This window comes from Hirundo rustica, chromosome 6, assembly GCF_015227805.2.
Source record: "Hirundo rustica isolate bHirRus1 chromosome 6, bHirRus1.pri.v3, whole genome shotgun sequence".
NCBI lineage: Eukaryota > Metazoa > Chordata > Aves > Passeriformes > Hirundinidae > Hirundo > Hirundo rustica.
Genome location: NC_053455.1, coordinates 9,768,703 through 9,792,061, shown reverse-complemented (window position 1 = coordinate 9,792,061; position 23,359 = coordinate 9,768,703). Strand labels below are relative to the sequence as shown.

Genomic DNA, 23,359 nt, shown 5'->3' with positions numbered 1-23,359 from the left:
TAATTTGTCCCGGTTGGAATACTGGGATACTAGTGTGCAAGCACATCTTCAGTGAAGCTGATAAAACAAGGAGGAAAGGTGGGTTGACAGCTGTAACACTGCAGTTATTGTTTTCATGCAGACTCTGAGCACATCTGCTGTAGAAACCTCTATAAAAGAGTGGAGAACACAGCCATGCCTTAGCAGTACTTTATTGTGCACATTTACATGTTCTCTGAATTAGTGTATCATAGGCTCTTGAAATCATCACATTCATGTAGCAAATTCTTCAACAATAATACCCTTTCACTTTTCACCACAATATATACAGTTAATGCTGACCTGTGGTAAAAGCAAGTTACAGCACTGCAGAAATGGATATATAAATTATACACAGAACTTGTACATGAAGAGTTAATCAAATTGCATACTGTTAAGTGGGAGAAAATTACAAGAAATATGGCTAAAACTTATAATGGGAAATTCAAAATATATTTTTGGTATATAAAATCATGTACAATTAAAATTCCAGTGAAGTGCCTGTTTGTGGGGTTTTTCTTTTTTTGCTTGAAACTACAATGTAGTGGAACAGGTTATTGCATAACTTGCCTTGGCAGCAGTTGTAGGCTGCCAAGAACCACAGAAACTATCCTCAAATAAGCTACTGCCTTTCTTAAATCCTTCTCTAAACCTTGTTTCTTTCTTCTCCTTGACTTGGCATCTACACAACCGACCCTTTCTACTTCTATCCAGTCCTTCATATTTTCTTCTAGACTGACTCAGGCAGACTTCAGGTGACACAGTATAACCCTTACCCAGACTCTTACCCTTTTCAACTATTGCACTTTCATCCCTGCAAACATACAAATCCCTTAAGCTGCTGCAACTTCAGTACTAACTGTTGTGTCCAGGCTGGATGAGCTCGGGGGGTTAGTAGGGGGAACCTTTACATTTGTAGAGGTAACACCGGTGCTGTAGGCTGAATAATAAGAAAATAAAACACCAAGTGAAATATCGTGTAGGGACTTTGAGAAGTGTACAAATACTGTTGGGTTTTGTTAGTTCTCTAGCTTGATTCTAATAATGCAAATAATGCAAGATGCTAGACTAGGTAAAGCTTTCGTTGGGGTTGTCCAGACTAGGATTTAAGTGTTTAGCATGTTGCCACCTAAAATCCTAGCCTTCACCAAGCTTTGGTAACTACTTAATTATGCATGTAACAGGTGAAGATCTCCTGCCCTAGAACCCAAAGAGTTGATCGGTAATGAGAACTCAACATTCACTGGTATCGAACAGAAATACCCAAAACCCTGACACAGGACAGTTGCTGTGGGGGGGTTGGAGCAAACTGGACAGCGCATCTGCACTCTGCAAATGACACCTCTGAACACAGAACACGAGAAAGCTCCTACCACAGAACTCTGACTCAAAACACTGCGTTAGACGAGAGTTGGCACAACACTGGCGGTACTGGAGGTATCGCTCTCCTCGGCAGTGCTGGGTCACACAGAAACGATCCTCGTTTACAAACTGCAGATCTTGGAAATCGTGGATGCTGTCCATGTAACAAGAGAAAGCACCATTAAAACTAAGTATCATAGTTTTAGTTCTCTGTGTGAAATGATCAAAAATGATGGCTCCAGTGTATGTTCTAAGTTTCCAGTTACCAGCGTGGTACTGCGCTGTCGTACAACTGAATTCAAGCAAGGGTTCGCTGTCGAGGCTTTATTCGTGGATATAACTAAAAAAACAGAACAACAGTATTAGGCTTTGCATGGTTGATACCAACTTAAATAATTTATAACCAAGAGGTACTTATTAGGCAGAACTGGGTGATGAAGTGTTTTGGGGGGTGATATTTTTCTAAGTTTGGGGGTGTTCTTAGGCAACTCCTGAAAAACAAGCAGGGGGAAAAGGGCCAATTTACTCCTGCCAATGGCAGCAACATGGCTGCTCTGAAAATGATGTGGTGCATTTAGCTCAAGATCCAGAACAGACAAAGGATGCTCTTACCTAAGTACAAAAATTCCCTGTTGAGCACTCCAGAAGGCTTATTTCCTACTCTGCAAGGTTCTCTTACACATTTTATCCTCAGTAGCTCTCTGCTTAATCACTTTACATTCCTGGTCTCTCCTGACCGTGTTCCATCTGTCTGAGCAGCATAAACAATGCGCCCACATTTGTCATCTTCAAGGCTCTTTCCTGTTTTAAACTCTCACACACCTGTGTTCTTCTCTCATGCCAGGTATTAAAATCCTTCCCAAAGAACTTTCTGAACCAAGGCTTCAAGTTGCCTAATAGAGCCACCATGCTTTCCATAAGGGCTCTATATTTTAGCCAAGGGGGAGAAAAAAAGTCTTATTACAGCATAAACTATATTAAATATACTAACTTGCTCAATGACAAGCAGCACCAATCTCCTAATAGTAACCTCTCCTGTTTGTTTACAGTGGTACAGAGACCAGAGAGAATAGGAATAATCTGCTTTACACCACTTGATAGCACTGTGGATGGTGCACAGAGGGGTTCTGACCAAAGATCCATCTTCTGTTCCTACTTCAGGTGCATGTGAAAAATAGAAGGGAGTGGGTGAAAGAACTTACCCCGAGGAGGTTTTTAGGCACATAGCCTTCCTTGTCATTGAGGCGGGCCCACCACCACTCCGTTTCATTGTCATCCTTGCGCCTCAGAATAGTGATGGCATCGCCCTCGTGGAATGACAGCTCGTCATTGTTCTGGGCTTCATAATCCCACAGAGCATACACCACCCCTTTATTCATCACTCCCAGCTTCTCCTGCACTCCTGTTAACAACACCAGATGGTAAAATAGCCTCTTTTTCCCTCTGAGAGTTTTACTATTGACACGGTGGCCCAAATATTAGTCTTCTGTTAATAACATTTCATGAACGGTTTTCAGCACTACCATGATGAAATACTGTCAAAAATTTAACTGCATGATAAAACAAAATCTTATAGAATAATTTAGAGAATGAGGTTTTTCTCTTTTATTATACATGCGGTGGAAGCTGCTTCCTACAGCGGGCCTTGGACAGGGACGCTTGAGGCTTTTGGAACTCACACAATGTCAGACCTGACAGAGCTTTAATGAAGCTTAAATCCTCTGATGGAAATTAAAAATTTGTCCGCTCCACTGAAGTACTTTTCTTGCACAACATATTTTAGTAACTAAGCACCTTCAGTAAGTTCGTTATTCATTAAGTGTATTTCTTTCTTTGTGTGATCTGCTAGAAATTTGTGCATCTGGAGCACAGAAGTCTCTCTGTCAAAATACTTGACAACTCATTGTTAGGGTCAAAACCTCCCTCTAGAAGCATTTCCTTGAAAGGAAGCCAAATTAAAACTTTAAAAATCTTAACATTTGAAGGAGCCTGTGAAGTAATTCAAGACTCAGAAGGACTAAGAGCAACATTACAGTGAAAAGGTGATTCTGGTTTTAGCACTTTGAAAGCACAGGGACATGATGGGCCATATAATCCAGTCTGGGGCCTAAGCAGATGTTTCACACAGATCAGAGGGACAAATCAGGATGAATCTTAGAAAAGAGTTGGTAAGTGCCACAGCTTACCGTACAAAAACTGGGAACACTGAATATAACCTTCTTCCATCTCCTCACACTTGTCTGCAGCAGTTTCTATATCACTGATAGTTGAAGCAAAAATAGCTGCCCCAGATTCAACCAGTAGTTTACAGAGATGAACACTGTTGCAAGAAGCTGCACAATGCAAAGGTGTCCTGAAAATAAAACAAAAAAATGTACATGTGAAAAAAGAAGCTTCCATGAATCCTAATTTTTATCTTGCCATGTGGAGCCTGTCTGGTTTAAAAGGAAGTTTATGTTTATAGTATGTGTATGCATTATCTAAAACCTGTCAAGCAGCTAGGGTGGATTTCAGGATTTACCTGGCTCAAGTAAAGCCAAGCATTATGAAACAGATAGCAAAACTAATAATTTTCACAGCTTACAAAGCTGTTTGGTGTAAAAGGGTATTTTCCAATACAAGGAAACCTGAAAGGTAAAACAAAGGTGAGGGTTCACATTCCCCCCCAAAGACTTCAGGAATGCTACAAACGACCCATTAAGTGAGATTCTTCAAGAACATCAACATCTGTAGTGGGATCTATGATGAAGAAACTTAAGCAAATTAACTTTTGTCATTTGTTATTTATAGATTAATTATTTCAGCATCTGAACAAGAAATGCAACTCCACCACTAATTATCACAAACTGTAATCTAATTTATGGTTTAATTGTGCTTGCTCAGGAGCTGAACATGCTGTAACCTTGCATTTGAGTTCATCTCCACCTACAACTTAGAGAGTACTCATTTGCTGGGGATAAAGAGGAAGGAAATTGTTCCCAAAACAGGTCTAAACAAAAATTTCAATGTGCATCTAAATGGTGCTTCTCCCAGACGGAAGGTTAAAAATCTTCACACTTACCACCCATCACTATCTGCTGCATTTACATTTACACCAAAATCGAGCAGGAACTTCACAATGTGGTGATGACCAGCACACACTGCATTATGCAAAGGTGTAATGCCTTCATCATTTGGTTTACTGGGATCATCAACCTGTTGAAAACATAAAACAGTTCAGCGCTTTCTTCTTCCTGAATACTGCATGAGGTTGCCACTGTTTAAAAGCTTACCTCGTATATGATTCGTTGTACCAGATCAAATTCACCCTCCAAAGAAGCATCTAGGAGGAGAGCCAAGGGATTGAACTTCACTCTCAAGCCATGGCCTGTTCTTTCTGAGTTGGGTTTCTTCAAGTTGGTACGTTTTGTCTGAGTAGAGATGAAGGTTGGAAGGCATCATTTCAGGTTGTACAAGTAGAAAAATCATTAATTTATGAATCTCATCTTCCTTAAATGATATTTAGAACTATGCAATCATTTCTGTTTAGAAGTCTCGAAATAAAAGGCTTGATATATTACATTTTATGCAGTTAAAAACGAAAAAGCAAGCCAATATAAATTCAAAGCTTCTAATTAAAGATAATGAGTACAAGGAATAGAGTACTTAAGTCAGTGTTTTAAGCATCATCATCATAATTGTATCTAATATAAGCTGTGCCTATTACCGGTGGATTATCTGAGACACTGTGAAAACTTTTGCTTAGCCTGGAAAGCACCACACAATTAAGCCAGAGTCTGTACTTAAGGGAATCAATGTCTTGAATTAGCAGGAGTCTCTGTTGAAGGTCAGGCCTGGCAAGTTGGGAGTTTTGTTGAAGGAATGAAAAGTACAGAACATGAGGCTGTTTTATGTGACATTCTAGCAGGTGTTATCAGAAGTAGCATTTTCAAGATTTGAAGCACACTTAAATGTGTTTTGAGAATATTCTGAATCTCTTACATGTGTCCTTGTCACTTTCTGGGGAAAAAATAATCTATTATTAACTACAGCTTTTATAGAATGCTTTTAGTCTCTAGCTGTGTAGGATCTGTTTTCACTTATGGTCCTAAACAGGATGATGGCTATTTCAGTTTGGAAAATAAACCCTTCACATTATGAATAATATTAGTTGCTAGCATATCCAATTCTCCCAGAAGTATCCTGGCCCTTAGGCTCATGGAAAACCATACAAAGCCTTATGCACACTGCACTCGAATTCTCAGAGGAATGCAAGGTTCCTACCTGAATCTAAAAGTGGGGATCAACCTTGGTTCCAAAGAGTGAAAGCTATCACAGCAACAAAGAATAAAATCCATTTTTTCCTGTATTTTTCAATTCTCCAGATGTGGTAGATTTTGGTAATGGCAAGTATTTAAAACATTTTAGTGCAGCTGGAGAATGGCCTTCAGAAGCAATTCAAAGTATGTGACAAGCCCATAGAAGAACATTTCTGCTATCATGAGCCAGCTGTGCTGCTGCTGGACTTAGCCCTGATCCATCTCCTCTGAGAGGGCAAAAGGAGTGCAGTTTCCCTAGAACAGCTATTTCAGCTTGCCTGCAAATTAAAAAGCTTCCCACTGACATAACTATTTGTATGAAACGAAGGGTAAGCTATCTTTGAAGGACAGAATAAATTAAAAAAAAATATATATACTAATGGAATCTCCAATTCCAGAATTAGTTCTACAACAAGAACCTCCAAAAAGTTGAAAACTACACACACAACCTCCCATTACCTGTTTGCATATCTTCCTTATTAAGAAGCTAGAGTAGTAAAGAAATGAATCCATCAGAATTCTCCCTGGAACTCCCCCTGGTTTTCTTTCAATATCATGAGACTTCAAGTGCAAAGATACTGCTGAGCAAAAGCTTACCATATTCCAGTAATGCTTAAGCACAAAGCTAATTGTGTAGTTCACAAAGTTGTTCTTTTGCTTTGTAACTTACTGGAGGAAGTGGAGGAGGAAGAGCAGGTGGCAAAGGAGCTTCATCTTCTACTGGAGAACTGACCTCTGGCGTGGGACTGGGTGACTGCTCAGTAGAAGGAACTATAGCAAGATTGTTGTTGTTGTCTTCAGTTGTCTCAGGCGTTTGATTTGTGGTTTCAGTGCTTATCAGCTCCTCGGTAGCAGGAGAAGGTAACTCATTATCATTGGCATCTGACGAAGGGGGTGGTTCATCAGGGACAGGAACTGTAGGTTGCACGGGGATTGGTTCTTCAATATTGCCATTGGTGCTGGCGTTCCCGTTATCAACGTCAGCTAAGTTGCCTATGAAGTCCTGTGGATTGCTTGGCTGATAGAAAGGAGCACCTTCTATCCCTCCAGCCAGGGTGTTAAAGCGCTGATACAATAATTTTTGGATATTTGGTCCACTCGGGCCCTCTGGCTCGGTGATGGAGCTGCGTTTCTTTAATGGCCTCGGAGCATTGGCCAATTTTCTTCTCAGAGCCTCGAGGTCAGCATCGCTCTGATACCGAAGGGGCGAGTGCACAATAGGGGTGAGCTTAGTAGGACTGAGAGGACGGGGAATGTTCTCCACGTTGCTGTTTTCGCTGGGTGGTGGAGCATTTTCCAGCTCTTGATCTTTTTCAGTCACCTCAGTCTGAGGCTGAGACTGTGGCTGTGAGGGAGACTGGGCAGGCAAAGAGCCGTGAAGGAATGGCAAGGGTGAGGGAGAGGTTGAACCAGACTGTAATACGGGTTTTCCATAAACTGAAGAAAAGAAAGATGGAAAACAGTGAAGATATGTTCCTAAATTACATAATAAAGTATTTATAAATAAACTGTTGCTACTTTTTTGACAGTAATGCAGAAAGAAAAAAAAAAATACTGTTCTAGGGACTGTCAAAGCAGAAATAAATACTTACCTGTTGGTGATGCTTCTTATAATTACAAGCTACAAGTAGCATCTGGAATGTTTTTCCTCTTTCATGAGGAAACGGTAAGAGGAGAAAAAGCTCTCTTATATAGACATTGTTTTTTCAACTTATTTATCAAATTATCGGTAAAGTATCCACGCTATATTGTTCCAATTGCATTTTGTTTTAAAAGGAAAATCAACGCATACTTATTGGTAACTTCAAAACTATATTGAATGATTTTGCTGCTATGCTGCATACACAAGAATAACTTTCCTCACAGACTTAGATAAGTTTTCCAAACTGATATGGGAAGTCAACTAAGCCAAACAAGTAGATCTTAATGTATTTCAAAGAAAACAAAAAGAAAAAATATATTCTACCTGCTTTTACCGACTTATTTAAAGTATTGTACACAGCTTGCTGGTAATTCTTTGGTGGTGTTGCTTGCTGAAGATACACTGAGTAGATGGAACTGGAGTTCACTGTCTGTGGCCCTTTTCTGGGAGACTGAGGTCTGGATCCTTTATCAGCGAGAAAAGGTCTGATTGCCACAGTCAAAGGCAGTTCTGGCCTGCCCTCTCCTCCTGGGAACAAGGGGGGGCCAGAGGGTTGATACGTGGGGCTGGGAGGGACAGAAATTCTCTGCTGGATCTGCTGTGAGGAGCTGGGCTGGTGCACGTTGCTGGGCGGCGGGAGCGGAACCGGCCTTTGCCGATTTGCTATACTGGTGCCAGGTCTGGGCAGGCTGCCATCCTTCCTTCTTTCGAGAGAGTTTGTAGAACCTGTTCCTAAGGGAACTGGGCTTGGATAGGTCCCATAGTTCTGAGGCAACTGCTTGCTTACACCAGGAACTGTTGGTGGCACCTTCCCCAGGTCAAGACCCTGTGTAAGAACAATATATAATATATACCATTTAATTAAGTAAAGTACTTCTGAGCGAGAACATCCCTCTTTCAACATACCATACATGCAATCTTGTGGGACAGCAAAGGAGTCAACATAAACAATCTGTGCTCCTTTATCACTAGATATGATTCTGTGTGAGTTTATCTGAGGATCTCATCATACCTCAGACAAAGGCCACTGTTTAAAGGTACCTTCAGCTGCAACACTTTCATATCAGTTCAAAACTATTTGCACACATGCAAAGCCTGAATAACTTGTTCTAGGTTCCAGATCTCAGTGTCTAGTTGGTAACATACTTGACAACATATACTGTCAGAGTTTACCAAAACAACTGGAAGACCAAGTCCTTATTCTTTAGAGACTATAGTCTTAAAGAATTCATAAAGTACTAGCACAACAATGCAGACAGCTACCACTAGTGGACTCACTTAAGGATGGATTTAATGACTTTTGAGATTTTTATGAGAAAAGGAGTACACTGAAAAAGCAATAACCTATACAAAGGAAAAACACTACCAAAGATATGAATTAGAAAAACATGAAGGAGGGGGAGAGGATTTGGAGAAGCCAAGAGAGAAAAGTGGAGATTAGCTATGTAAAAGAACAGGAAGGAATACAAAGTACTGAACTTGAAACAAACCCCACATTTTAATGTGAAAAAACCAGAAATGAATGGAAGAAATGCAAAGGTAATTTTCTTTATGACTTTTAAAATAAACAGCAGCAGGGAAACAGAATGTGTATCTAATTGAAGTGAGTTCAGCTATGAAAGCCAAAGGTTCATAATTTCAGCAAAGCAGAACTATAAATATGTCACCGATGAAACCCACCAGCTTATCAGTACTTCCTAATACTGAAGTTGGCAAAGGCTGGCTGGATATAGTTCCTTGTTTTAAAGCAGTATCCATGCTCGATTCTTTCCAGTCTGTGTTGGAGATCTGAGGGGGTTTTACCACAGGGGCTGAGCTCTGTTTAAGTATCGGCCAATTTCCATCATTAGCTTGAAAACAGACAAAAATACTAGATTTAAGATAATCCACACTAGCATTGCAAACAAGCAAAACAACACGTGAAATAAAACAATGTAGATTACAGTGGGATTAGTTTTATTCTAGAAGTGAGGTAAATCATTACTAATATTTGATTCAGAAATCAATACTGAAAGCCAAATCACTGCATAGAATGTGCTGTTCACTACTCATTAAAACTGAAATTGCACTGATAATTTCTGTAGAAAAAATGTGATTAAAATTTTGGCTTGAGTGTTGCATATTCTGCTAATAGAAGACAAACAAATTCAGAGTAACAATCTGTACAGAAACACTTCATTAACACAATTCTTTGGGTACTATCCAGAGACACAGTCAAATTACGCTAAATGTTAAGTCTATGTAAGCCCCGAGTGGACGTACTCCAAGTTTAAACTATGGTTACCAGATTCATTCACCCATAACAGGATGTAAAAACTCCTTTCAACAGCAGGGCGGAACAAAAGCACACATTCCTTTGCTGGAAGTGGCGGTTAACTCACCTTTTGTTTTTCCTCAGCATACTCACCCGATTAGAATTGCCCCAGAGATATACTATTAAATAAATTTATGAAGTCAGCTGACAACTTTAACTCAGTGTCAAGACACAAGTCATGGGCTTTTATCTTCAGCATATGCAGAAAATCATGCACAGCTGCACATAAGCTGAGGCAACAAATCCTTAAGGAAACCCTAGATGCATTGATGTTACTTTATTAACTGTGTGAGACTAGTTTCAGTTCTCTAAGTAAGCAGGAGAGTTTAAGTAGCCTAAGAATTAGATATGGTTTATAGTAACTAAATAGATCCCAAGTTAGATCTTGAGGATTTGGTTTGCCTTTACAAGATTAAACTTCAGGCATTTCTTCCTCTAAGGAGACTGGAGATCATTCCTCCATCCCTATGGCTTATAATTGTTATAGTGGAGCACTTAAATCAGTAAAGGTGATGTGTAACATGTAATTGACTTTACTACAGGATAGCACCTAAAATGGTGGGGGATTGGGCACGTGTGGAGATCAAATGGGATTTCTGCACCTCACAGTAATACAATATCAAATGAAAATCAGGTATTTAGAGGCCAAGTTTCCTATTTCAGTTCCAAGCCTTTAGAAAACAGAATCAGCAGGGCTATTTCTAGAGTTCTCTGTCTAGTATAGTGGATAGTCTCAAAATAAGCTCCATAGGAACATTCTAATGAGAGTGAATTTTCCATTACCACTCTACTTTATATTCAAGAGCCTTACCCTCTTTTTTGAGTATCTCTCAAAACACAATTAATACTTGCATATTTTTACACTGAGAACACAGTATATAGTCCAGAAATCACTTTTTCACACTTGCAAACTGCTAGGAAGTAAAGTAATGGGGCCCAGCTTTAATATTGGCATTATCCAAGAGCTGAAAATGTTGTCAGTTTTGTTTGTTACTGTTTCTAATCATCTGGTTATCAAGAGTGAGACCAAAGAGGTGCCTAAACACTCAGGCCCTAAATAATGGCAATTTTTCCAACTATGCACTGAATTAATGCTTACTGTGCAAAATACACAAGACATTCTGTACCTCCAGTAAAGTTACAGTTCAGTAAAACCTTTGTTTGCAAGATCAGTGAAAAGTGTTATCATTGATTCATGCTAAACATGAAAGCATCTGGATCTGTAAGTTTAGTTATGAGGAAAACATAGAAACAGCAAGAGACATGACAAATTTAAACATCTTACCTGCAAATTCAACACTTTTCTATTAGAAAGACAGATACACAAAAACTTATTGTAATCAGCGTGTTTATCCCCAAATTCTGAGGCAACAGACTGGAAGGAAATTCAGACTCTCTCCTCTCTCTGACCTACACTGTGAGGGGGGAGTCAGTGGCCCAAGTTGTGCAGAGAATTTTGAATGCCCCATCCCTGGAGGTGGTGTTCAAGGCTGGATGAGGCTTTGAGCCATCTGCTCTAAGGGGATCTGATGCCAACCCCAGCTCCTGCTCTCAGCCAGCCCCACAGCCAAGTGGCTCCATCTTCCCCTCCAAATGCACCCTCCTGCCTGTGCTCGTAAATGTAACACCCAGTGCATCTCAGCTCTCACCAGGCCATTGTGCATTTACATAAATAGGACAGTGACATACAGACACAGAAGGTTTGTGCATTTTCTCTGACTTCACCTAAAATTTCTGTAGGTCTGGATTCAGGATACTTACTATAGCAACTGAAGCATACTCCGAGTTCAGTGGAAGGCAGCAAGACTCTGGGTATTGACTTGGACAGAGCGAGCTTTTATCCCAACTCTGGGGTCAGCGCAACAGGAAACTTGAAGTTTCCCAAAAAGTAGCTCAAACTAAGCCTGTATTTTATACATCTATCAAATCCAAAATATACTAAGACATGCTTTAGTGATTGCCAGAAAACTCTAACATTTAGAAAATTTTGAGGTTTTTCAGAGAAGAAAACTCATCCCTGATACACTACTCCAGTACTCCTGGGATGACTTTGCTGCAAATCTGTTTCCTTCAAAGATGAAACGCAACTTCTCAACCAATTTACATTTCAACAGCATCCTCTACATGCCAGACCACAACACAAGTTCTAAATGATGCTGTTTAATATGCATCTGTGTGCAAGAGCTCAGATGACCATATTAAAAACTGAGTTCTTAGCTAGCTAGAGATCTTCTACGGACTCACAGTGCTGGGTGTCAAACAGAGTAGGTGCCAGGCGGATGACATTGTGAACAGCAGACTGAAGAGAAGTGGGAGGTGACAGAATAGGATCCACTATTATGTCTAAATCAGAAACCTTCCAGGTGTCTGGAGATTTTTTCACACACCCACAGTCTGTCTCTACCGGACGCACCAAGGCAGATCCAGTTACACAGAAAAAGAAAGAAAAAAAAAGTGGTGGAAAAATTATAACAATGACAATGGAGAACATTAGAACAGGAACACTCAGATAATGAGAAATAAAAGCATGACAGTTGAAATAAATTCTCAATTTCTTTTCTTCCTGGGAGCATTTATGCTTTTCCTTACATATATCTATTTTACAAAACTTCATTAAAGTACCTTCAAAATAATAAATACAGAGTCAGTCCTAAGGCAGAATAATTACTTTTATAATATTAAAAGTCCCAAGGTAGGTCTAGAAGTGGATATATATATTTTGGGAGGTTGATATTACGGAATTGTGGGGTTTAGTTGGTAAACTGAAAAGTTAGGAACTGTCCTTTTCCGTATGTTAAAGGATCCACTAATCTGAAAACAAAACAGTTGTAAATCTGTATGTTCACCCCACAACTAAGTCATTCCATATTTTTTCCATAAAACCATAGTGATGGGGTTTGCATAGATTTTGAGTACTTTTAGCTGATAAAGGTATTGCTAAATCACTAATATCAATGGGAAAGGCTAGAATCTTTTTTTATGTTCTGTTTGGCCAGTTTTACTTCCTGACCTTGGGGTTTTTGGGGGCGGGGGGGGCATTCTTTCCTACAGAGAGGTTCAGATTGTCTTCTCTCTACCTCTTCCTCCTATCTGGAAAGCATGATGGGAATTTTTTTGGGATATTCAGTTTTAAGTACTTGAATCTATGAATACTGCAGCAGCTTTGGTGTCCTGGTTATTCCTTATCACCTTTTTGATCTCTCCTAGGAGACTAAATAAAATAAATCCTGTGGTTAGACCAATGGGATTGTGCGTTTTTATTTGTATTATGTGTATTTCCCTAACTTATATTTTCTTAAGAATTCTGATTTTTCTAAGGTATGAGCAGACAGGTGAGATTTGTGAGAACTGAGAACTTAAGGCTCAAATATGACCTGCTTCCTTCAGTCTCCAACACAAATTAAATAATAATTCTATTTTATATTGTAGATGGAATTATAAATTATGGGATACATGGGAGACAATTTAGGACAAAGTTCTGGAGGGGCAGCTTCTTCACTAAATAGAGCAGAAACAAGTAAACAGCATCAATGTTATGATTATTCCATTTCAGAAATGTTTCAAGGACCACAAATTTCCAGATCTCAGATGGAGCAAAAACCTCTCATAGTTTTATCCTATTTTCCTATTTGGTCTCCTTCAGAAGAGTATTATTATTATTATTATTATTTACTTGTTAGCTTTGTTTTACTTGACAAAAAGCAACATACTGTAAATAGTTATTTATAATACAGTATTCCACAAAGTTGATTTCATTATTGTATTCAAACACACAGTAATTGAAAAAGTTATTAGACACAACATAGAATCTATGAAGAAAACATGCTCCTTTTAGGGAGGTACCAGTAATTTTTGAAAAAAACCAAAAAAACAACAAAAACATTTCCTAAGAAAAATTCATGGAAAGAAGCAAAAATGCCACAGATCAAATGACTGCTGTCCAATTCACAGAACAGTATTAATACATCTGAAACTTGCTTCCTCCCCTACAGCAATTATGCCAACACTGGGTCTCCTAAGATTACTCCTTTTCTTTACTGCCCCTTTTCAAGCCACGTGTATTAATGAACATCACACAAGTACTTACCAGATTTTGACCTTCCGTGTGTTGAGTTGGGAGCAATGGTGAGAGACTGTGGCTTAACTGGATCTACTGGTACAGCGTAAGTGCCAGCACTTGGAACTTGGATGTAAGGTCCTACTGCTGCCACCCTTCCCGAGGCACTCAGGGATGACTGGGGTGATGAAGTTCCATTAATACGATTCAACTGCAAACGATCAGACAAATTGAAACGTGAACGTCCATTTCATCTAGATCTGTCCCCATGAACAGGGAGGTCTAAACTTAATTATCTAGAGCCATACACTGTAGCTAGGACACCTTAATAATTAAGTTATCATACTCTATGCTTCTACAAAAAGAGAAAAAAAGTAGTAGAAACCAAAAATTTTATTCTTTAAAATCAACACCTCAAAAATTAAATTTCTTAGTCACAGCACATACATCTCTTGTAGATAGCTTTATCTCTGTAATGTCGCTTTCACTGTGCCTTTCTCAAGCAAATGGTCTAAAATGAGTTCTTAAATCATAAAATATGTATGTGTTGGGTTTTTTTTAAAGCAATACCTCCAGCTAGCAATACATAGGGAAATCCAGAATTCATCTCTCAAAATCTTTTTGAAGCTGCAGACAACTATTAAGTCTAACTTTATCAAATTGTTGATATTTTTATCCATTTTCTATACTGGAAGATAAGTATTTCATAAAACCCGATTTTTTAATGCATTCATGCTTTTAAACATGTAGCACAGAGTCATACTTTCCTTCCTAGAAATATACTTTTCTGATTTTTAATATAGTATTGTCTGTGCCATAAAGAAAAATAAAAGGAAACGTATTCTGTCTTACAGTTTTGGATACCTGTGAGAAACCTTAAGACAGTTATAAGAGACCTGCTACTTTTATCATAGGTAACTGCATTACTATTGTGGGAAAAAGTGAGATTCTATGTAGTTCTTATAGGCCCTTGATAAACTGAAGTGTGGCCCTTTTAACAGTTTATCTTACAGGAATGTTTTCTTTTTGACGTGCCTCAACTTTTTTCTTGTACAGTCGTTCGCGCAGCTCGTTGATTCGCTTGTCCATCATGGCCACCTCCATATTGCGTTTGTTTAGGAGTTCTTTCTGCTGCTGGAGCTTGGAGTTCTGCTCCTGGTTAAGCCTGTTACGGATCTTCAGAAATAAAAAAATAAAACCCCACTTGTTAGTACAGATCTCATTCTGTCTCTTGCCAAGTTGGTTTTTAATGAAGTGTTAAAAAAAAAAACCCAAAGGAATTTGGATCCACAGCTTGTTCTGGTGTCTCTAATTTATGCTTCCACACATCTTGTGAAGAAAACAGTGAAAAAATATCCTAAAAGAACTAGCGGATGCCTATTAAATACGTACAGACTGCATCCCATTTATAGAAAATGGATTGAGGAATTAGGCACATTTCAGAAAATTCTACTGTGAACAACTAAATCACAGAAAATGTTTGTTTTAAGTTATGCTTACCCAAAACAGTTTGTCTATCATGAAAACTAAGTCATGCAAGACTTGTAACAGAAATTATGCTATTGATTCTGTTTCCAGTTCCACACGAGACTTTATGATGTCTGGAAGGGGAGTTAACTGAACTGCTAGTGCAGGGACTGGGCACAGATTTTCCTCTTTGCATGGGGATTAAACTGAAACCTTCACAGCAGTCTTCCAGTAGATTATGAGTTTATGGTTTAAATCAACCATGACACTCTTTATAATTATTTCTCTTGCTTTGTCATTGCCATTTTTTCACACCTTCAATAACTCAGACATTGTCTCAGTGTTCCAATTTTCATGGTACTGTGACAAGCAAAAAACACCTGAGGCAAATTTAAGTCTTGACAAACACTCACGGGATCGTTGTGAAGCACATGAGAAAAATCTCCATCTATGGAGCATCTTTGCACTTAGAAATACTCAAAGGCTGATATGCCTTGTAAAAATGGGGAAGGAGAAAAGATAAAAAAAGGACACATTCCTAATGCATGAAACCAGGACTGATCACAATAAAGCACATGAGTAAATTTAAAAAAAAGCCCTCAAAATCCTGATACATTAGCACACGCTTTGACAAAATTTCAATGTAAACTGGCTACTTAACTACTCATATAACAATCCTCTTGCAGGAGATATACCATATTGATGCAGGGAATAATATGTGACTACACTGCAACTATCTTGCACTATCTAGTGCAGGGAATAGAGCGCAGCTTGCGTTTTTGATTACTCTATTAAAACATGTTATTTACTTCCTATGTATTTTGTTTATTCACTCCAGACGCTACAGCTTTATTTCTACAACAGACTTTTAAAATTACAGTCATGTCTCCAAGTTAAGACGAAATCTAAGTGAGCTTGCTATACCCAGATCAATGCAAAATATAAGAATACCAAAATCAGTCTCACAACACTTTTCTGAGAGGAATTAAAAGAAATAATAAATTATGTGGACTTTCAGTATTAGCGGCTGAAAAATGCCCTTCAAAACACTTGCACACTTTGTACCATTATGTGTATAAGAAACAAAAGAGTTTTTAAAGCTAATGAAGTTCTTTCTGAAAAAAGGTTGTACGCCAGCTACAGCCTCACACATTAACAGCATTCCAACACACTTCTTTTATGAGGTGTAACACAACCAAATTGCCACTCGCGAGAGCAGTAATAAAACTTCTAAAATCTACAGTTGTAATTCAAATGGCATCTTTTTGTTACTTACCTGTAGCTCTTGATACAACTTTTTTAATTCTACTGCTGCGGGTCCTGTCATTTGTCCATTGTAAGACTGAAACCCATTCAGTTTCCCTTTCCTTAAATCCTCCAGCTGCTGAGTGAGTTGATCCACTTTTAACACTGCAGCCTGCAGCTCCTGCTGCTTTTCCTGGAACATGGCACTTATATGCTCAATTTCAGTTGCTAAAATTAGCAAGATAAAAATAACAGAAAAACAATTAAATAAACCAGAAGTTGTTAATTTTTTTTAATTCTACAAGTACTAATAAACACATCACCCTAGCTTCACATCTAAAATACATACAAAATATTTGAATTGCAAATTTGCTAACAGTCATGATATCTCCTAATAGTTAGAGGAAAGACTTAATCTGACTTTATGTTTGACTATGTAAAACTAACAAAAGGCTCCGTGGCATACAAAATTCATGGAAGCACAGAACCTCCATAAAACCTAAAACATTGTACCTGAAAACCTGCTTCAATGCTATACTGGCTTACAATATAGCATTGTTTGCTAGTCATGCAGCGCAAACTAAATTAAATAAATAAAGAATTCCACCTACACAAATTGCCATTCATCATCTTGCTGTAGTCCACTTGTCCTCTCATGGCACGGATTTTTTTCAGCTTTGTCTCTTGGGTTTCAACACGTTCTTTAAGTTTTTGAAGCTTTTCACTCTCAGAAACAGACTGCTGCTGGCGACGTTCCTGCTGCTTCAGGTAACGCAAACGTTGTTCCTGACAAAAGGAAGTTTTAACCAAGCTGTTACCCATTTATTTAAAAAAAACCCCACAACACATCAACTTAGAAAACCCTATCATTTTGATCAGGTTTTCTACTTCCACAAAACAGAAAATGCTGTATTTCGTTGAAATATATAGCAGTCTAGAAAAAACTATAACATCAATTAACAAATCTGTTTTAGAGCAGAGATTCAAGATTCATTTCTTTAGACAAAAAATACCATATTTACATAGATATGTGAACACTGCCCTAGTCTGAACACTCATTCAAATACATCTGTGATGCTTCCTCTGGCATTTGTTTTCTATCACTACTAACAGTTTTCTTGCTGTTGGCAAAATAAATTTCCAGTGCCATTATCCAGCTTCCCAAAGATAACAAAGTATGTCCAACAGACCATTTTAAACAAGATGACCTGCTGTAAGAAATGTCCCAGTTCTAAATAATAGTTCTTCTACTGGGCACACTAGGAATTTATTTTTTTTTTAAGTATTATTTCCATCAAGAAAGAACAGAATCAGTAGGTTGACTCCTAGGTACTCCAAGCATTAAAGGCATGCTGTATAATACTTCAAACAACATCAACAACAATGTCAAAACCATTAAGCCCCCTCCCCAGTTTGCAAACATACTTAGGTTCTTCTGTCTCTGAGACTTAGAAATGCAATACATAATTTTTTAAGGATCTGGCATATTCTCATCTCACACCACTATTACTGTACTGGAGTGAATAAGCCACTAAAGACGAGCATGGGAGTTGAGCCTGTTCTGCCACAGATCATGCAGGGGGCTGCAGAAGAGAGATAAACAAACCCTAGCAATATTTTTATAAAGACACATGACAGAGGTTGTTCTAGCAGTATTTATGCCAAAAGACTGTGCATTGCCTAAGCAAAGATTATTCTGGTAAAATGATGGATTTCTCAAGCTAATTCTTGAGTTTAACTGAAATGACTTAGTGTGTTTTTCTCTATCCATGAAACTCATGCTTGCATATATTGAAAAAAAATTGGTCTGTACATAATTATTACCTTAGCAACCAACATCTGCTGTTGATTTTCAATCTGTTGCTGTTGTCGGGCAGCCATATCTTGCAGCTCAGAAAGAGTGAGCTCGACACGTGGGTTCCCAACCTGCAGAACAGAAAATGTTCCATGAACCTGTCGATATGTATCAGGGCATTCTGACCAGACAACCTAATCCCCTCCTCCTCAGAGTAAAGTTAAAGGCTCCTCCCAAATCCTCAGAGAAAGGTGAAGATGGGCACCTGTGAAAGTGAGGAACATCAGAGCAGAAAGGAGGAACACAGAGCATAGGGGCAGAAAAAGCATAAAGTGGTTGGAGATGAGAACACTAAGAGACAAAACAAACAGGAAGAGAAAAAAGAGCCATTATCCTACATTTAACTCCTCTCTGTTCAGACGTTTGGTAGCACTGGCACACAGTCCTGGTAAGTCACACATGATAACACACATGCAAGCAGGTATTTTAAGCAGTAGGAGAATCTCAAGTTGCTTTCCTTTACTAATATTTTCAGCATAGCTGCATTGGCAGCTTAAACTGCTGGTTCACATTATTTAGCACAGGACGAGGACCACACGAGAACCCTTAGACAAAGGGTAACTAAGCACACATTCAAAGATGGTGAAAATTCTGATATATTGGGGCCATTGAGGGTAAGGATCTGTGAAAAACAGTCTGTACAAGTGAAGAAAAGTAAAGCTGATCTCCTTCACATAAATAAGTGATGATTAGTTTGAATGAAATGCAAAGTATTAGCAAGGCTTTCTCACTCCTTTTACAATTCAAAACTAAGACAAGCTACAAAATTAAGATAGAGGCACAAATGATGAAAATTCTTTAAAATTCATACTGTGTGTGTGACCAAATCTCATGTGTTTAAAAAAATGAGCACATTGTTTCAGTATATCCATAACTCTATCAACAAATACAATTTACATTTATACACTAAATTACTTCAACCACACACAGAGAGTGCAATGTGTCAAGAAAAATTCCAGAAGCTGACTTGCTACTCAGAAAATCAAAATTCATAACTTTAGAATTTCAGGGTTTAACCACAACTTCATAATTTCCACAGAAAGAAAATACCAGTATTTGAAAAAATTATGCTGCAAAGTTCAGAAGAACCCAACATGTGCTGCAAAGTATTTACACATAATTCAGTTGATTTATTAGATCAATGTAAAGGCTGGACTACTGCACTCTAATAATTCAGTAAGCAATGTAATTTTTTCACCACATTACATGACTACACTATTAATAAACCAAATAAAAACTGTATCACTTGCTACCCCCAATACAGTAAATACTGGTAAAAAAGAAAATATAATTAAATATTTTGGATATATTGATAAATAATACTGTTTCAAATGCTTATAAAATGGAATGAGGTTTGAACATTTTACAGACACACAGAAAAAAAACCCCAAAACCAAACAGAAACAAACTCCCAGTGCCCAAAATCGATCTCACATCAGATCATGGATCTGATCACACCTGATCCCACAGGAAAACTGATTTAGCTGCTCTGCTTTTCTGGGCCCACCCTACTGATGCCCAGTGATGTACAGCCTGCAGTACTTGTCCTTAACTCTCAGAAACAGCTTTTGACACCACATTATCTCAGGCCCTTTGAATGGCTTTTTACATATTTCTGCATCAAACTCCTACATAAGTATCAGTTCTCCAACCAATGCACAATACAGAACTGCTTCTTTAACCTTCATTTAGGAAAGTAAAAGACTAATTTTTTTTGAGTAACTGAATTATATTTTTTTTCTACTTGAATTAATATTTCATGCTGCTACATGTAATTCTTTAAGTAAGACAAACACCTCAAGGTAAATCATTAAAATGAGTCAGATTTGCATCACTAACTTTTAAAGGTGTTTTATCTTGGACAAATGATAGAGACATGTCAGCTAAAATGTTTAGATAAAGTTATTGTCCCTGTTTGAACACTTCCCACTGAGCAAGTTATAAAGTGAAATTATAATTCTAACTGGAAATGACAACTGAAATTCCTCTTACTAGTCAACATTCATGAAAAATTTTATAGCAGACAAGTAATTAAAAGAGGTGAAGTCCACTCAAGATACTAATTTTCTATTTCAACACAGGAAAAAATAGAACATACTAGTGTGTACTTTTTCTATTAGCATGACTTATGCAGAGAAGAGAACTTCCCAATATTCTCACAAGGCAAGTAACTTGTATGCACTTGTGGCCACTGAGAGATACATTTTATTATTAATTACTGACTGAAAGGCACTAATTGGCTAAGAAAGTAAGGAAGCTTCTCTAAGTGCCATTCACAAACCAAAATGGGCTTACTTGAGACAAGAAAACAAAACAGAAAACCAGATGCTGCTCCCAAAACACATTCAGTCTCTGCTGACTTCAGCCGGCATGACCAATTGCCAGAAAAATATAAACTTCTACATCTGCTTCTGCTGGGCTCTGCAGGCAGTTCTTACAAGGGGCTCAGAATGGCACAAAGGCTTCTCTCTGGATCACTGATTTTAGAAGTTAAAAGGGGACTGTGGGTGAATTAATAGTATTTTCTCAATACACATATATGCTTTTTCAGAAATATGCAACTTGCATCCGACTATGCATAGTGAAGTTAAAACCATTGATAGCTCACTGTATGTCCAGTAGAAATTTTGAGTATAAACTGTCCAAGAAATACAGAGATGTTTCATTCTACTAAGTAATCTTGTCAAAAATATATCCAGACTCAAAAAGTGGTATCTGTAGAGGGATTGTGAGCATTTCAAAGTAAAAATGCCATTTCACCACATGAAAATCAAAGTTTTTCTAAACGGATAATGTAACCTGGAATGCACAGTAACAATGAGAAACTGGTAAAAGCACCAGAAACTAACAAAAAAGATCCCCGACCCAGTCTAATCAAAGAGCTCAGAATTTTTACTGCTTTAAACAGGCATATTTGGAAGTCTCTCTCATAATGCCTGGCATAAGTACTGTATTATTTTGTATCATGTAAAATACAGAAGATTAATTATAGGATTAATGCAAATATTAGCGTCTCCATGAAGAAGCTATTAACTACTGTAAAATGTTCCATTTAGAAAGTCTAATGTCTAAAAACCTTTTATAAATGGCAAAACACAGGAACATGGGAAACAGTGATAATTAACCATTTAAATATAAACACCCTATGAGAAATTTTTAATGTTCACTTCACTGAATACCAATAAGTATCCCTTTCACTTCAAGAGCTACACTATACTTAGGGGGGAAAAAAATAAATTAGACAGCTGAGGAAACACAGCATTGAACCTGTAACCTCACTCGCCGTTTTCTCTTTTTCATCCACATGGCAAAAGCAGTAAACAGAGTGAGCAGAAGTCCTCTTCAACACCAATCAATTCTTTTCAAATAGACTGTTGCTGGTTTCAGGTTTGCAAATCGACACAGCTTCATTTTTGAAGCAGCATGAAAAACACTGAATCCTCCTCTTGTCGAGATCTAGTTAAATCAATTAGTTTAGAGCACTTCATATTAGTTGAGTCTGCTTGTAATAATCTGTATGCAAACAGCTCCACAGAAAAAAAGTCTGTCTCAGTCCTTCTCCAGAACCTTCAGGCTATGCCAGGTAAAGATGGTGCTGCGTTTTCAGCTCTTTAATGAGGTTGTTGGTTTCTCAGATTCTTAAGTTTGTGCTGTTCCTACTAGTTATTAATAATTCCATCCACGAAGTCAAGACACTCACCTCTCATAACAAACACGAGCCTATCACATTTCAGGTCCAGACCTCCTCCTTTCTCCTGCAGCAAGGGAACCAGACCTCCTACAGAACTGACTGCTCCAGGAGGTACTAAAAAGCCACTACAAATACCTACTCCTCCAGATTCCACAGATTCATTTGCTACATAGTGATACATCAAAGCAGACAGTTTTGCTGAATTGTAAATTTCTTTTCTTTGATTCACAGCAGCATTTACACAGGGATGAACTCCTAAATGAAATGCCATAGAGCAAACACTGCACTATTAAGCACCGAGGAAGGATTACGTATGTCTTACATAGGCAAGAATAATTTACACCTATATTCACCAATTTCTTAATATTGATGGGGATCTTAAAAAATATATATTTATGTTATTCAGCATCCACTTTAAAAGGGCGTGATGAAAGATAGAATTTGTAATGAACTCGAGTTTCAGCTTCTGACATCACCCTCCTAGTACAAGCTAATATTTTACCATTTGATGATTAATATTTTTGAGACAGGTGAGATGAACAGTACAGTAGTAATTAAACAGTTTGGGAACCAGTTTACAAGCAGCCTCAAAACAAATCATACCTTAGGCATTTAATTAAGGAAACAAACCTTTTTTAATATTTATTTCTACATATTAGTCTTGTCATTCTGAAAATTTATTTTCTTATTCCTCCTTCCTTTCTATGCTGTTTAATATCACAAACTCCTTAGTCTACATACTTCTGGGCTATTATGAATGCCTTATTCACTCACAATGGTAAATGAAAAATTGCACCTGAACTCAAAATATTTCTTTGACAAGCAAGATGTACTGTAGTCAAGGGATGGAAGCAATAAGGGCAAATTCCAGTGGTTCTTTGCCTTTACTCCCAACAGAAAACTCTCTTTTAAGAGGAATCTAATTATGTCAATATTAAAATAAAAACCCCATGAGACCAACTTTTTTGAATAGATTATTTTTTAAAAGATGATAATTGGGATGTGGTCTGATTTTATGCCTCTTTTTTTGCCTCCATGTTTAACCCATGAAGATACTTATTTTTGATAATTTTCTAAATTTGCACTAGTAAAACAGTTACTTTGAAAATAATAATGAAACATACACTATATCCATATCTGAGACTGTTAAGATTTCAAATGAGCTTTAAAGGAAAAACCAAATATTCAAAAGCTTTACAAGCCACCATAAGGACTGGTGGTCTCATGCTTTGGTTCAGCAACACCCAGCCACTCGAACTGCCAGTGTAAAGCATAATGTAACCAACTAATTGAAACAGAAAAGCAGAGTAGTACAAGAACTTACTAATCACTTCCTGCATGCTATCTCTTTGGATCTTTTTCTAGGTTTGCAAGAACCACCATGTCATTAACTTTCCTTATCTATTTCTT

At 37.9% G+C, this 23,359-nt stretch overlaps 1 protein-coding gene across 8 annotated transcripts in view; it reads right to left on the bottom strand.

Moving 5' to 3' along the window:
* Positions 1-175: 175 nt before the first annotated feature.
* The window catches only part of PPP1R13B (protein phosphatase 1 regulatory subunit 13B), a 69,575-nt gene continuing 46,391 nt past the window's right edge, over positions 176-23,359 (bottom strand). For 2 of the 8 annotated variants that reach the window (XM_040068057.1, XM_040068055.1), the window contains exons 5-18: positions 18,228-18,329; positions 17,015-17,189; positions 16,435-16,631; positions 14,703-14,867; positions 13,722-13,902; positions 11,879-12,034; positions 9,001-9,170; positions 7,645-8,146; positions 6,349-7,115; positions 4,653-4,790; positions 4,442-4,575; positions 3,567-3,733; positions 2,583-2,782; positions 176-1,720 (exon numbers count right to left, since the gene is read on the bottom strand). In XM_040068057.1, the coding sequence (XP_039923991.1) occupies positions 1,679-1,720; positions 2,583-2,782; positions 3,567-3,733; positions 4,442-4,575; positions 4,653-4,790; positions 6,349-7,115; positions 7,645-8,146; positions 9,001-9,170; positions 11,879-12,034; positions 13,722-13,902; positions 14,703-14,867; positions 16,435-16,631; positions 17,015-17,189; positions 18,228-18,329 (3,096 nt within the window). In that variant the 3' untranslated portion in view covers positions 176-1,678. Of the gene's footprint in view, positions 1,721-2,582; positions 2,783-3,566; positions 3,734-4,441; positions 4,576-4,652; positions 4,791-6,348; positions 7,116-7,644; positions 8,147-9,000; positions 9,171-11,878; positions 12,035-13,721; positions 13,903-14,702; positions 14,868-16,434; positions 16,632-17,014; positions 17,190-18,227; positions 18,330-21,525; positions 21,931-23,359 lie in introns of those variants that run through there. The other 6 variants (XM_040068060.1, XM_040068058.1, XM_040068062.1 and 3 more) reach the window with 5 other exon arrangements.